General features: G+C 38.9%; 3 protein-coding genes across 10 annotated transcripts; 2 read left to right on the top strand and 1 right to left on the bottom strand.

Annotated features, from left to right (window-relative positions):
* The first annotated feature begins 204 nt into the window (after nucleotides 1–204).
* LOC111454122 (D-aminoacyl-tRNA deacylase) lies at nucleotides 205–3,350 on the top strand. The gene is made up of 9 exons (XM_023095449.1): nucleotides 205–468; nucleotides 550–730; nucleotides 821–963; nucleotides 1,077–1,140; nucleotides 1,539–1,591; nucleotides 1,709–1,764; nucleotides 2,254–2,331; nucleotides 2,818–3,006; nucleotides 3,100–3,350. Exons 1-9 carry the CDS (start codon nucleotides 361–363, stop codon nucleotides 3,185–3,187), a joined length of 960 nt encoding a protein of 319 aa, XP_022951217.1. The 5' UTR covers nucleotides 205–360; the 3' UTR covers nucleotides 3,188–3,350.
* A 1,983-nt stretch (nucleotides 3,351–5,333) lies between these two features.
* Nucleotides 5,334–9,694, top strand: LOC111454119. 6 transcript variants are annotated; one of them, XM_023095444.1, is made up of 6 exons: nucleotides 5,334–5,438; nucleotides 5,535–5,726; nucleotides 7,199–7,288; nucleotides 7,538–8,210; nucleotides 8,770–9,260; nucleotides 9,339–9,694. In XM_023095444.1, exons 3-6 carry the CDS (start codon nucleotides 7,263–7,265, stop codon nucleotides 9,448–9,450), a joined length of 1,302 nt encoding a protein of 433 aa, XP_022951212.1. In that variant the 5' UTR covers nucleotides 5,334–5,438; nucleotides 5,535–5,726; nucleotides 7,199–7,262; the 3' UTR covers nucleotides 9,451–9,694. The 6 variants fall into 6 exon arrangements, with proteins under 6 accessions (XP_022951212.1, XP_022951209.1, XP_022951213.1 ...); XM_023095441.1 differs by having other exon boundaries at nucleotides 5,336–5,438; nucleotides 7,504–8,210; XM_023095445.1 differs by lacking the exons at nucleotides 5,334–5,438; nucleotides 5,535–5,726 and adding an exon at nucleotides 5,975–6,125.
* Nucleotides 9,695–10,968: 1,274 nt separating this feature from the next.
* Nucleotides 10,969–13,988, bottom strand: LOC111454121 (transcription factor BIM2-like). 3 transcript variants are annotated; one of them, XR_002712376.1, is made up of 7 exons: nucleotides 13,477–13,988; nucleotides 13,246–13,330; nucleotides 13,005–13,074; nucleotides 12,795–12,890; nucleotides 12,054–12,458; nucleotides 11,555–11,720; nucleotides 10,969–11,266 (listed from the first exon to the last, which is right to left on the bottom strand). XR_002712376.1 is itself a non-coding variant. In XM_023095448.1 (7 exons), exons 1-7 carry the CDS (start codon nucleotides 13,592–13,594, stop codon nucleotides 11,165–11,167), a joined length of 999 nt encoding a protein of 332 aa, XP_022951216.1. In that variant the 5' UTR covers nucleotides 13,595–13,986; the 3' UTR covers nucleotides 10,969–11,164. The 3 variants fall into 3 exon arrangements, 1 of the variants encoding a protein (XP_022951216.1); XR_002712377.1 differs by having other exon boundaries at nucleotides 11,555–11,684; nucleotides 13,477–13,987; XM_023095448.1 differs by having other exon boundaries at nucleotides 11,555–11,684; nucleotides 12,061–12,458; nucleotides 13,477–13,986.
* Nucleotides 13,989–14,244: the final 256 nt, after the last annotated feature.

Genomic DNA, 14,244 nt, shown 5'->3' on the forward strand with positions numbered 1-14,244 from the left:
TGTCCACTTTAAACATAAGTTCTCATAGATTTGCTTTGGCCTCACCCGGACACTTTAATTATTTATAAAATTAAAGTTTGAAATAAAAAAACTAAATGGTTAGAAACGAAATGAATTTTTTTTAAATAAAATTTTTGGACCAAAAATGGTGTATTTATGGTATGTAAACGGCGGCGAAGACAACCAATCTGGGAAACAGAATGCATTGCCACGGTCGCAACCGCCAGACCAAACGTGACACGGAGCCGCCGGACAGAATCTCAAGAAACCGTTTGCTGATGCGCCCATAGAAATTCCATTCGCAGCCTCAAAAGCTCCATCATTCTGCAACATCCAATTCACGGAGCCGCCAACGAAGAGATGACCATGGTGACGCTACTGGTGGCAACGACGATCGATCCAGCATCCATCAATCCCGCTAATGAGCTCCTCGCCATGCCCGGATGGAGCCCCGGCCCTTCTCTCCAGGTCTTCTGAACTTATCCCTCCATTTTTACCTGAAGCGGTTCTGTTTCCCCCTTCGATTAATCCGATTCTTCTGTTCATCAGGATATAAAAAGCTTCGCTAATCGAGATGTGCGGTTACTGCTGCACGATAAGAGCATTGTGGCTGAGGACGATCTCGATAATCGATGGGAGGAGCTCACCGGCGAGGTGGTGGACGAGGTCATTTTCTTCAGCCGGCATACTGCCGTTTCGAATCGTCCTGCTCTCACTGTTCATCCGATCGGTACGATTTCTGTGGTTTTTTTTACCTCGTTTCGGAAATGAATCGGATTTCGGAACCCTAATTTTGGTTGTGAATTGTTGCGTTCGAAAGGGGTTCCTCATCTGCTGGATGGAGAAGTTCCGCTGCAAGGAGGGAAGCCTGGATGGGCGGCGCCGCCGAGCCCTCGTATAGGCCCCTGGCTGAGGCTCTTGAAAACCATTGCAGAATCCCATAATCTAGTGCCAGAGTTTGAGGTTAACCATATTTCTCTTCTGTTTCTTTTGTAGTTCGTCATTTGCTGATGAAATGCAAACTCTGTACTACTCTTGTGAATTTTAGTTTCAACTTCTAAAGAAATTGATTTTAGATTACGTTGGAGGGTACTCATCATGGACCTGTTACAAATAAACGAACCCTGTTTCTGGAAATTGGTGAGTGTTTCTTTTGGTTTTATGCGTGTATCATGAATCTGAGGATTTTTTTAGCTTGGTTTGTTGCTTGTGCTGCTGTTTGTTATATCTTTCTCAATTGATTGATATCCATAAGTGCTAGAGTTCAAACATGCCATAGCTTAACAGGGTCCAAGAGGTTTGAATCTCCTACCCCAGTTATTGTAAATTTGAATGTTGGTTTGTTCATGTTAACTTTAGAGCTTCTCATGTCATTTGGGACAGATTGGATCAATGTTGTGCATTTATTTATATTGATGAACCAATATCAATTCCTTGAGTGCATATATTGAAATGCTCACAAGATTATTTGCTTATGAATTACAATATTCTACTTCTGATCAAAATGAGTTGTTTCTTTCTCTGATTTTGGTGTATAGGCAGTACAGAGGATTATTGGTGTAGGCAAGATGCTGCCAAAGTTATTGCTCTAGTTGAGTAATCCTTTCCTGGATGATCATTAGAGCTCTCTTTTTTTCCAGTTATCATAATTTTCACGACGCAACGATGACATTATTCCTTACCGATTTACCATTTTGGATGCTTGCAGCTAGTCTGGGAAGGACTTGCTATTGGAGGAGGAATCGATGTCGGAAATTGGAACAGGTGCATAGATTGATACAGTTTTTATTTTCTCCTAATATTTACCACTAAATTTCAACTAATTGTTATAAACAAGTTGTCCTCATGATTTATCATTGAAGTTCATTGCCTAGCCTTTGTTCAGTTACTTAGTTCTGTGATCTTTCGAACTTCTATTTAATCCCGTAATCGCTCTATCCAGGTGGCTTATGGTATATCGTTTCAATAGAACAAGCTTCTTGTAAGATTTTATCGAAAGTATAAGTCGCCCTTAACCTAGTAATCTTGTTTTTAGGATCAATGGTAAAATGTTGCTGGAGATAATTCTCTCTTTGTATTGTCATTTCCCCCTCATTTGGAATTGGTGTCAATAGCTTCCTGATTTCCATGCCTATATATTCTTCCCTCCCTCTAAGATATGCTTAGTCTTGTACTATCGTTTCCTCAACAAGAATATCTGTTCTTCTAAATGTTTCTTGCGTTAAATAATGTTGCATTGCCATCATGAATCAGGGAACATAGCAAGAACAATAAAGTTCTTCTTGGCATCGGGGGTGGACATTATGCACCTCGTCACATGGACATAGTTCTGTAAGTATTGACCAATAAGGCTATCCTTTCAGTTTATCAGTTAATGTGTTCATCTCTTAGGCCTTCGTTTCCTAGTAATTAGTTTTTTCTTTTGTCTGTGCACATTAAAAATGTGAGATCCCACGTTAGTTGGAGAGAAGAACGAGTGCTAGCGAGGACGCTGGGCTCCAAAGAAGGTGGATTGTGAGATCCCACATCGGTTGGAGAGGAGAACGAAACATTCTTTATAAGGGTGTGGAAACCTCTCCCTAGTAGACACGTTTTAAAATCGTGAGGCCGACGACGATATGTAATGGATCAAAGCGGACAATATCTACTAGCAGTGAGCTTGGGCTGTTACAAATGGTATTAGAGCCAGATACTGAGCGATATGCCAGTGTCCTCGCTGGGCCCTAAAGAGGGTGGGCTTGGGCTGTTACACACGACTTATCCCTTCGGTTTTTGGAAATTTATATATGTATGTATGTTTTCTTTCAATACTTCCAGCAAAGATGGAGTTTGGGTGAGCCACTTGCTCTCTGGATATTCCTTGCCAATGGAAGATCCAAAGCTGTCAAATGGCAATACAAACGACAAAAGCATCGGCGGGAGCTGGAAACAATCGATTAAAGCATCGTACGAGGCTACTACTTCGGCTTTCCCTGACGGAGAGATCATAGCACACCTCGATCACAAGTAAGTTACAGTCCGTTCAGCCTTTTGTGCTACAAAACTAGTCTTAGAGGATGATAAGATGTGATGATCTGCTTCTGGTGTCGACTTAAACAGGAGTTTCAAGAGCTGGCAGAAGACGGCCATAACAGGGTTCTTGGGTGAACTGGGCGTTAAAATTGGCAAGCCAAAGGACTTCTACTGAGATTCTTCTTTTGAAGAACATCTCTTAATATTAGCTTCAAGGCTTCAGTTATTGAAGATTTTGAAGCATTCTATTCTTGCTTGCTTGCTTGAATAGCAAAGGTTGAATATTATTAAAAAAGAAAAAAACTATCCTACCTATGAAATAAACTATATTTTTGGTTTTTCTTTACTATGAAAACGATTTGAATGTTCCGAGCTCACCGTTTTTCGGCACTCCCGCCTCTAACCTAGGTCGAGACCTTTTGAGATTTAGGGGTAGACAGACCCTCAAATTTTAGGGCAGACCCAATTGGATGTTCCGAGCTCATCGTTTTTTGGCGCTCCTACTTCTAACTTAGGTCGAGACCGTTCGAGATTTAGGGGCAGACATACCCTTAAATTTTAGGGCAGACCCAATTGGATGTTTCGAGCTCACCGTTTTTTGGCGCTCCCGCCTCTAACCTAGGTCAAGACCTTTCGAGATTTAGGGGCAGACAGACCCTCAAATTTTAGGGCAGACCCAATTGGATGTTCCGAGCTCACCGTTTTTCGGCGCTCCCGCCTCTAACCTAGGTTGAGACCATTCGAGATTTAGGGGCAGACAAACCCTCAAATTTTAGGGCAGACCCAATTGGATGTTTTGAGCTCACCGTTTTTTCGGCGCTCCCGCCTCTAACCTAGGTCGAGACCCTTCGAGATTTCGGGGCAGATAGACCCTCAAACTTTAGGGCTGACCCAATTGGATGTTCCGAGCTCACTGTTTTTCAGCGCTCCCGCTTCTAACCTAGGTCGAGACCCTTCGAAATTTTGGGGTAGGTAGACCCTCGAACTTTAGGGCAGACCCAATTGGAAATTTGAAGCATGAAAAGGCCAAATCCTTACTGCCCAAACAAAGCTCTCATTGACCTTGAGGTTGTTTTTGTCATTTAATTGGGTCATCAACCCTTTTGCTTTTATTTTTATATTTTAAAATATCAAACCATTTAAAGAAAAAGGTATAATAAAAGTAAAGTATTGATTGGCTTTAAATATGAGCTGTAAATACCATTCAAATATGAGCTGTAAAATATTTTTCTCAAATTTATTAACTCTTTTTTAGTCATTAAATATTTCATTTCCAAAAGTTGCTATTTTTAAAATGCTACCTATCTATTTATATTGAAAAAAATATAATATAAAACTATTTTTAAATTTAAAAAGTATTGAATATGTATAAACTTATTAAATATAAAATTAAAAGCATTTTTGAATTTTGGTATATTAAAATTTTGAATTCAAATTAAAAATAATCAAATTCAAACCTTAGTTTTGAAAATAGTTTCTCAAATTCTCGAGAATAAACGTATATTCTCCTCGTAATAATATATTAAACATTAAAATTAAATTTTAAAAAAATTAAATAAAAAGCTTTATTTAAACATTGACTTCAATCAAATATGTACTTTAGTATATAGTTTTTAAATTAAAATTAATTTTAAAAACTATGTATTATAAAAGTTAAATATTATGTCAATATCATTCGTTTGGACTTAGTTATTTTTACACTATAAAATACTAAACCTTAGGATCTAATTTATCGAATTAATAAATATACTATTTCATTTTTATTAAATTAAAACATGTTGAAATAAAATATGTTATTTGAGATTCAACTTTATTTTTATTTGGGATTTTTTTAAAAAATTTGAATAATTACGTATATATTTTATATAGTTACAGAATTGAGTAAACAATTTTAAATAACATTTAATAATAATTTATTTTAAACCATTAGTTTATAATATGTTCATTTTCCACGTCAGATAATAATAAACGGCTGAAAATTGATCCAAATATACACAACTACCCCGGGCCCACTAACATTACGTCAACAATCGTCATATGAAAGCTTCCATCTACTCGTGACACGTGTGTGCCCATTAACCCTCCGGGACCACCTGTCCCACCACAATCAAAATTTCCATCTTATTACATTGAAATCCAACGGCCAGAAGTCCTGAGCTCAAGATTTCAAGTCTAGGCACGGCCGTTCCAAATCACCACTCCCTTTGTATTTTTCATTTTTTAAATAAAAGGTCAGAATGCCGGGATTGATGAATCTTTAGATGTGGGCCCCACTAAAAATGAAATAAATCAATTAATTATTAATTAATGAATTAGTTCAAAAAGAAAAAAAAGTGCATATTAAAACATTTGGCGACGAAGAAATGGATTCTGTAGAAACTACTGCAGTTGCCGCCTACAAATTGCCGGAGTTGCAGTAATTTCCGGTGAGTTCGATTTTCCGGCGAGAGTTATTATGAAATTTACCGGCTGGTATATGATGTTGTATTGAGAATTTATATTTGATTTGTGAACACCTGAAGAACTCTCGGAGAGTTCAGTCACCGAAGTTCACAATAATAAAACTTCATTCAATTACGATACACGGAATTGGAGAATCGGAGAAGAACAGAGGACGCATTTTCGATTGTTCTGGTGCGGTGATCGGCGACGTAGCATACGGCGGAGCTTCGGTGAAGAAGGAGGAGGAGGAGCAGGAGCAGGTTATTGATTTGGTAAGTAATTTGAAGTTGAAAGAAAAGAGCGGGGTTAGGTTTATGTGTTAACTGAACGGAATATAATTGAATACTAAAACCTGCGGAGTATTAATTAGGGATCGTAGTTGGTAAGCGCATTTGTTTTTCTCTTGCTTTATTAATTGCAATGAGAGAGATAGAGAGAGAGAAGTTCTGTATAATCTGCCATGGCAGGAAGCCCTTTTTGAAGCTGTTAACAGAAATTACCAGTTCCGTTCGTTCTTTCTCTCTGTTCCATAAATTCAATCACCAAACTAGGGCGCTCCTTCAGCCCCTTTTTACAGTCTTCCTCTTGATGTTTCTTATTCATTTATTCATTTTATATTATCAGGGGGTTTCTGTCTCAATTTTATCGACTCTTCCCCATCTGTGTTTCAGGTTTTCATATGGATTTTGATACTTTTGTTCTTCATAATTTCTCGTTTAACCCTATATTCTATTGTTGTTTGAATTCTTTTCACTTTTCTGTCTGCATATATTCCTTTTTTCCTGTTCTCTGATGTTTTGAATTCTTTCTGTTCATTTACTTTCCTTTTCCCCCCCTTGAGACTGAAGTGGAGGTTGAGGGTTGGGGTTGATTTCATCATTAGTTGAAGATAAAGGAGAATGGGTGGGGGAATTTTGATAAAGGGTGATTTCATACACTTTTTCTTTTGTTAATCATTTTGAGTTATGATGTCTCTGTTGAAAGTTTTGTCTGCTTTTCAAAAGTTCTTCCAACTTTTTTACCACTCGTTCTTTTCTCTTTTATATTTTTGAGTACTGGTAACAAGCTTTGGATTCCCAGCACGTATAGCCCAGAGAATTTTCTTTAATTATGTTTTAAAGCAAGATATCCTATGATAACGACTGTAATAATGACCTTTATGTGCTCTTTACAGGATGATCAATTTGGTCTTAATATTTCTGATTGTTGTTGATTTGATTGGTTAAGCTTTCTTTGTTGTGATTTAGTTAAGTTTTCATACAAAACTTGCTGCTTTTTATAGAAAAATACGAATATCGATCTGCTGATTCTATATGGTTCTTAAATAAGTGATTCTGGAGGGGCCGGACCCCGGCACCTAGTCAATCACCTAGGAGCTGACATGTTGTTCATTGTATCCCTAACTGTTGGAATAGTTGGCTTTTGCCAGTTTGTACTCACCTTTTTCTCTTTATTATCATTCAAATAGATTTGCCTGTTCTGCTTCAGAATGATTCAGATATTACAATTTCTGAGGAGAATATTTAGGAGACGATTCATTACTTTGGAATAACTACTGTTCTTCACTTTGTTTAAGTATCAAGCTGGCTATGAATTTGTTATGTTTGATTGCTCATACTACGGTGGACTACAAAATCTATATTTGTCTCTTTCTTTAAGCTCATCCTTTTTCTTCTTTCTCTCATTCACAGAAGTTTACAGAGTTGTAGAATTTCTGTTTTAATTCATTGATGTTTTATGGCAGGTTTGCTTAGGGATAGACCCTATCTTTCCTGAAGTTTGATTCTTTTGAAGATCATTTTGCCTCCATGGCGTGTATTAAGAATGAAACTGGGTAACAACAATTTCTTTTGTCTTGTATTCTACTTGAAAGTTCTTCATTTTTATTACTGTTTTTATTCCCTCTTTGCTTTTCTACCCAATGATCTTATGTTGTTTTGTAAAAGGAAAGTTTATTTACTATCGTTTTCGTGCTATTTACGCTCGTCAATCTACTGCCTTTTGTCCAACTTGCTGTTCTAAGTTACATTTGTAATTATGTATCTGCAGAAAGTGACCTTCCATTTTACTCTTCAATGACCAGCTCAAATTGTGTTCCAGAATCTATTGAATGCAATTACAATACTGAGTTGCAACACCAGATCGTTAGTATCGATCCAATTGGTCTCTTGTGTCGAGAAAAGATAAACCACGAGGATGCCATTCAATCTCCATCTTCAACTGGTGGTGGGAATAGTTGCCTGACCACTAAAATTAACCACTCGTCTGTAGATTGTTTTGATGATAATGCTGAAGGTATTAATGCATTTATGTCATCATCCGGTAAGAAATCCTCAGACTCGTATGTGGACAAAAGTGTCATGGAATGTCAAATGTCGACAATGATAGTATGTGACAAGGAAATTAATGTCAATGATGTGAAGGACATCTGTATTGATGAAGGGGTGCCTTCTTTGGTCAACTTCATCTTTAGGAGTACGGATGAGAAGTCAAGCTACAAAACCCTGCCTTTGAACCAAAATGAAGGTTCTATAAAAGAACAAAAGAATTCTTCTGAGGTGTTGGAGTCCATTGCAGATAATAAAAAAATCTCTTTAGAAGATCACTTTGCCACGGACTGGAGTACTCATAATGATGCTAAGGATCTGAATCAGATAGAGGAAGCAAAACTCAATCAAAGTGAACCACAAGTTCCGGTGCAAAAGCTAGTTAGGGAAAGTCACTCTTCCGAGTCTTTAGACAGCCTAGGTATCCAGGTATGCATATTTCTGGTCAAGTTATTAATCATGTTGTGAGATCCCACATCGGTTGGAGAGGAGAACGAAACACCCTTTATAAATGTGTGGAAACCTCTCCCTAGCAGACGCATTTTAAAAACTTTGAGGGAAACTCCGAAAGGGAAAGCCCAAAGAAGGCAATATTTGCTAACGGTGGACTTGGTCTGTTACAAATGGTATTAGAGCCAAACACCGAGCGGTGTGCTAGCGAGAATGCTGGGCCCCGAAGGGGGGTGAATTGTGAGATCCCACATCGGTTGGAGAGGAGAACGAAACATTCTTTATAAGGGTGTGGAAACCTCTCTCTAGCCGATGCGTTTTAAAAACTTTGAGATAAATCCCGTAAGGGAAAACCCAAAGAGGACAATATCTACTAGCGGTGTGCTTGGGCTTGAACTGTTACAGATGTTCCTCTTGCACCTCATGTTCAAGTGATTCTGAACTTTTCAGTGCACTTCATGTTCAAGTGATTCTGAACTTTTCAGGTTTGATGTTTTTCAGAATTGGTTGATGTAGGTTGGATTTCTTGTAATGGCAGATATCTAGTGAAAAAGCCAACTCGGAAGACCCTGCTTCAGCTTTCAAATCTGTTGAATCTTGCAATGACAATTCTGCTCTGGGAACTGAGGCAGAATCACCAAATGAAAACATTCCAACACAACAACCTTCAGCTCATAATAATGAATTTGAGAAGGGAAGTACTACATTGAATCTCAATTCAATCTCTCCCATGGTCAATGGTGAAGAAGAACACCATGGAAATATCAACTCAGACTACCCAGGACCCATGACCAGTAGTGCTGGGACACAGGAGTGTTATGGAAGCAACGATTCTGCATTCGGAACCCAAGTTTCGACAAGTCGATTAATTTCAAGCCAGACTGCACACGACAGTGGCGAGTCTAGTTTCTCTGCTCTAGATCCATTAGCTAGCCTTGTTACTTACTCGGGGCCAATAGCTTATTCTGGAAGCATCTCTCTTCGATCGGAAAGTAGCACGACAAGCACCCGCTCTTTTGCCTTCCCTATGTAAGTAGCAAGCAATCTCTCTTCTCTTCTTGATCTATCCTGTCCTAAATTGTAATCCAAGGTGAATGATATTTACAGATTACAACAGTCTGAATGGAATAGCAGCCCGGTTAAAATGGTAAAAGCTGAACGGAGGCATTACCGGAAGTACAGAGGATGGAGGGAGGGGCTTCTATGCTGCAGATTCTGAGTGCTTTCTTTGTTTTGCTATCAGTAGAGGTAGATTCTGTCCACACATGTAAGTAGAAGATGCATTATTTCTTTGCTATTATGTGAAATTTAAGGTGTTAGTAATACCTCATCTCTTTCTCTCTGGTTGTTTCTTGTTTCTGCACTCATTCATATTGTTCTTTGATTTGTATAAGAACACGATATGACATAGTTTCTCTGCATAGAATGATATTATCACAACTCTTCCACAAGAGTTAAATTTTTATCACAAACTCTTATATGAGACAATTCTTTCATTTGATAAGAAAAGTCGTTCTCTTGAGGAAATTGTCCACCATTAATAAAGACGTTCATCGAGTATGTATTATTGATTAAAATAGGAAATAAACTTAAATAAACTGGACTGCACAAAAATGGAAAAAGAAAAAAGAAAAAAGAAAAAAGAAAAAAGAAAAAAGAAAAGGTGGTTGTCAGGCTGAGGACTACCCAACGGGCTTACTGGGTCTAGGAGAATGAGGCCCGCTATCCTTCCACCGACAGGAGAGGTAGGTAACGCTGCTCTGTGAAACCAGCCTCGCGCGGTTTCCTACGGCTCTAAGGACAGTGAATACTGGGCCTTCGCCCAAAGCCCAAAGCCCGACTCCCTACTTGGAATGGACGGGCCGAGTAACCACTCCAGAACCCTGACCGATGGGCCGAGCCAGCTTTCAACCACTTTAAAGCCCCCATTTGGGTTACAAGCCACATTACTAGGCTCGGCGACGGACATTGTCGCAAGCTCTCTTATCAAGAGTAGATGTAATTACAAATCTATCAATGTGGGTTTTTATAACTCAGAAACACAATTTCCGAAAAAAAGTGGTTGTCAGGCTGAGGACTACCCATTGGGTATTTATTGGGATATGGAGAACCGGCCCGCAATCCTTCCACCGACAGGAGCGGGAGGTCACGCTGCTCTGTGAAGCCAGCCTCACGCGGTTTCCTCCGCCTCTAAGGGAAGCTGCCTCTGGGCCTTCGCCCAAGGACAACAGCCCAACTCCCTACTTGTTATGGACGGGCCAGAAGAATCACTCCATGAGACCCTACCCAATGGGCTGAGCCAACCTCCAACCACTTTAATGCCCCCATATGGGTTACACGCTCGCATTACCAAGCTCGGCGATTGGTTGTGTTGCTAGCCAGTTTATAAAGGCTACATTTAATTGCAAATCTACCGATGTGGGAATCCTCTAGCTAAGAACAACCTACAACTCTCACTTCTCCAAACAATTTTTGACTCTCAGATCTATCATTTTACAGGCACTTTTGAGTTTCAATTTTCAAACACTGATTAGAGGTTTGTGTGTATGTTTTCACTCGATACTTTCTGTTTTGAAATGTTCTTGAATTCTGTCACTAATTTATTAGACATTGTTAAAGAAACCCATTCATGAAATGAACAATTGACCGTATCAGATCGTCCAATCTTTGCTTGTAAGCATGTAAAATTGAGATTAGATTAGCTTGTAAATTAAAGATTATAAAAGGGAGAAATCAGTAGAGACAATCGTTATATATTCTACTGGGGAAAAAAATAACCCTTCTTTAAAGCTTAACACTGATACTCATAGCAATATGAGTTCGAAGAAACTGTATAGAAGGTCAAGGAAGATAAAACGCAAATCTGTACAATAGATATGACACATTAAAAATGGTAACTGCACGGAGAACTCGAGACTCGAGACGCCATATAATCATGTCCTACGCCGCTTTTTGACTTGATCTGAGTCGTCTTCACTGTCCAGGTCCCCTTCATGTGCCAATGATGGGTGGCCGGAGGGAGGATTCCCAGTTTCCTGGTCAGATATTGAAGAGCTTAATCCAGTCAGTGAATGGGATGATGCATGACTAATGACTTCCAATAACTTCTTATGGAATGGAGAATATCCAGTTTTATGAAATTCGTGTAATGGAAGATCACGGAAATCAGTCAACCAAAGTATAATTTAACTCGTTAACACAAACTGATCGCTATAATGGCCGCTTCTACTACCACAAGGAAACTATCAGGAAAGACGATATATAGAACTAGGCGACCTTATCAAAACACCAGAAGATCAAGAATCGAGATTTCAGCTTCGTACCTTATAAATAGGGGTTCCGCATGGCGTTCGCTTATTCGCTCTCTTGCCCAGATCAATCTGAACGGAGATACTAGCCTGTGACAAATCCAGTCCAGTATTCTGCAGAGCTTGAGTCAAGCTGTTCAATAACCTGCTCAGCACCAAGTTCCAGAGCTGTTACCAAAACCTAGGACGAGACCAAGCAAATGAACGCCTCCAAAAGCAACTATTCAGACATCCTATATGCTGGAGGTTTGAACGTGCTCTACTAAAGGTTAAATCATTATAATTACTACATTTATAAAAGAGGAAGAAGAAACTTCATCAAAGGTAACGGCTTTAGATGTAAACATAGATGAAGCAACAATCAAATGATACAAACATATCATATAAACTTTGAAGTTCATCTTGTTATGAAAATCTCATGGGTATCCTCCACCAAAGACATGAAAGCTTCTGCTCATGGAATCTTCACATATCTACCAAAATATTTGGAAAAAAATCAGTATAAATATCTTACAACTAACCCTTCCGAATAAAGACTCGAAACGCTTATTGTCCCCCCTTGAATGCTCATCTCCTCCGGTTGGCTTGATGCATTGTTGGTGATGGGACACTCTGTTGTCTGTGCATCAGAAATTGGAACGTGGAGAGATTGATCATGAACACCATCACTACGGATAGAAGCATGTGTATTTCCTTCCAGAGACATGGGAAGTGGAACTTTATTTGTTATGTCAGCATCCTGTAGAATATCTCTGCCTGCGTGGGACTCGAGAGGATTCTGTGAGCTCGCAAGCATGGCTGGTGAAATTGAAATGTTGTTGTCATCAAACTTCCCCGAATACATTGGTCCTGAAGCAGAACCATTTTTTACAGACTCGGGATGGCCAACAAAAGTCGGCATACGCCAATGACTATTTCTCTGCATGACATGGTAAAGTTTAGAGTACTTCCTTAGCAGAACAAGATTCTTGATTAAACGAATTATACTATGAATCATATAACATTTGTATCACGGATATGGTTTCGGGGGAATGGCTGTTACACACTTGAAAAATTACCTATGTTGTACCAAATCCTAATATTTCTTATGCTTGCATATTTTCCACAGCTAATCTTATACATACAAAATAAACCCGATCGCCAATTAAAGGGGAATATTTTCTCATTTTTTGTTATAGCTATTGCAGCTGCCGAAGCGAGCAAGATAGTGAATGACAACTCCCAAATAAAATGAAGGAAGAGCTTTGGTTTTTACCCATGGTATCAACTTAGTAGGTTCCCCACTCCAATTCTGATATGAACCCTCGTATTTCTGCACCTTTTCCTGTAAATACTGTACATACTCAATCACCTGCATGGAAAGATTAAGTTTAGTGGAAGACAAGCAAATATCATACAGTAGCACAAGAAGAATATACACTTTACAGAATCAACATTATCTCGATTGCAATAAGCAACTGCATACCTCCAGTAAGAACGATACGGTATCTCTCTTTTGGTCGCTGTGAGGTATGAGATCTCTCAAAATCTGGAATCTGAAACGAGATAGAGATTGTTCAGGGGGCTGTACATCTAATGTAGACAGAGTTATGACACAAATTTAATTCCAATATTCATGATTCACGAACAATAGAACAAATAGACCTTGAAATTGTGATCAAAATAATCTCTCTAACAATTTTGAAACACTTGTGTTCGGAGATTACCTCTCATTAATCTTGCTTCTTCTGCGCTGTTCCGTGACTGAATGCTTCGACCTTATGGCATTAGCCTTATCATCGTTCTTCCCATCTGGTTCCAAGTTCAATTACAGTAAAAAATAGATAAATAACTTAAATGAAAACAACCAATTTCTTGAAAACAAGCTTCCCTGATATCATCATTCTAAGTAGCAGGCACTAAAATCAGAAGATTTCAAATTGATTAAAACAAGATACCTTTGCTGTTTCCGATGCTACTGTTTGCGTTGTAACTAGAAGCAGGTCCCTCTCTTTTAGCAACCAGCTCGTCCTCCTCGTACTCTTCGTCTTCCTGAATGCTTTTCGCCGTTCTCATACTGAGATATTATTCAGATTGGACGGTCCAAACCTCCAATCGTCTGTACCGAGACTTCAACTCCCTGTACAGCTCCTAAAACAGAAGAATCACAGAACCGTACCAATTCGAAGACGCTTCCAAGCACCAAGATCGAAGGATGATGTAATTTGAGGACCAGCAATGAAAAAGAGTAGGAAAGAAAGGGAAAGTAGTGGAACTTGGCTGAGATTTGATGTTAACAAATGAAAGACAAAACAGTCATGGCCGATCAGCAGAGCTGCCGCCGCCTGGAGGAAGTTATCGGTGAACGGAGCTGCCGTTGTGGCGCTTTAAACCGCCGGATTTGCCTGCCGCCGAACACGAGCGAGTTTCAGTGAGATGCATCCGTCGGAAGAATCCCATACAGCTGAGCTCATGCTTTGCTCGTGATTTCTCTCTTTGTAGGCCGATCCATTTTGAGTTCTAATCTGGGCCGGCCCAAATTGATATTCAATAATTTGGGCCGACATTTGGATCCAGGAAGCCCACACTCTCGTATTTAATCCATCCATTCATCAAACAAAATAAAATATTATTTTATTTCAGTGCTTATACTTTAAAATATTTAAAAAAAATTAAATTAAATTAGCCCATACTAACTTGAAGATAATCTTTTATTAAAATTTTTT

Source organism: Cucurbita moschata, unplaced genomic scaffold (assembly GCF_002738365.1).
Source record: "Cucurbita moschata cultivar Rifu unplaced genomic scaffold, Cmos_1.0 Cmo_Scf00016, whole genome shotgun sequence".
Lineage (NCBI taxonomy): Eukaryota > Viridiplantae > Streptophyta > Magnoliopsida > Cucurbitales > Cucurbitaceae > Cucurbita > Cucurbita moschata.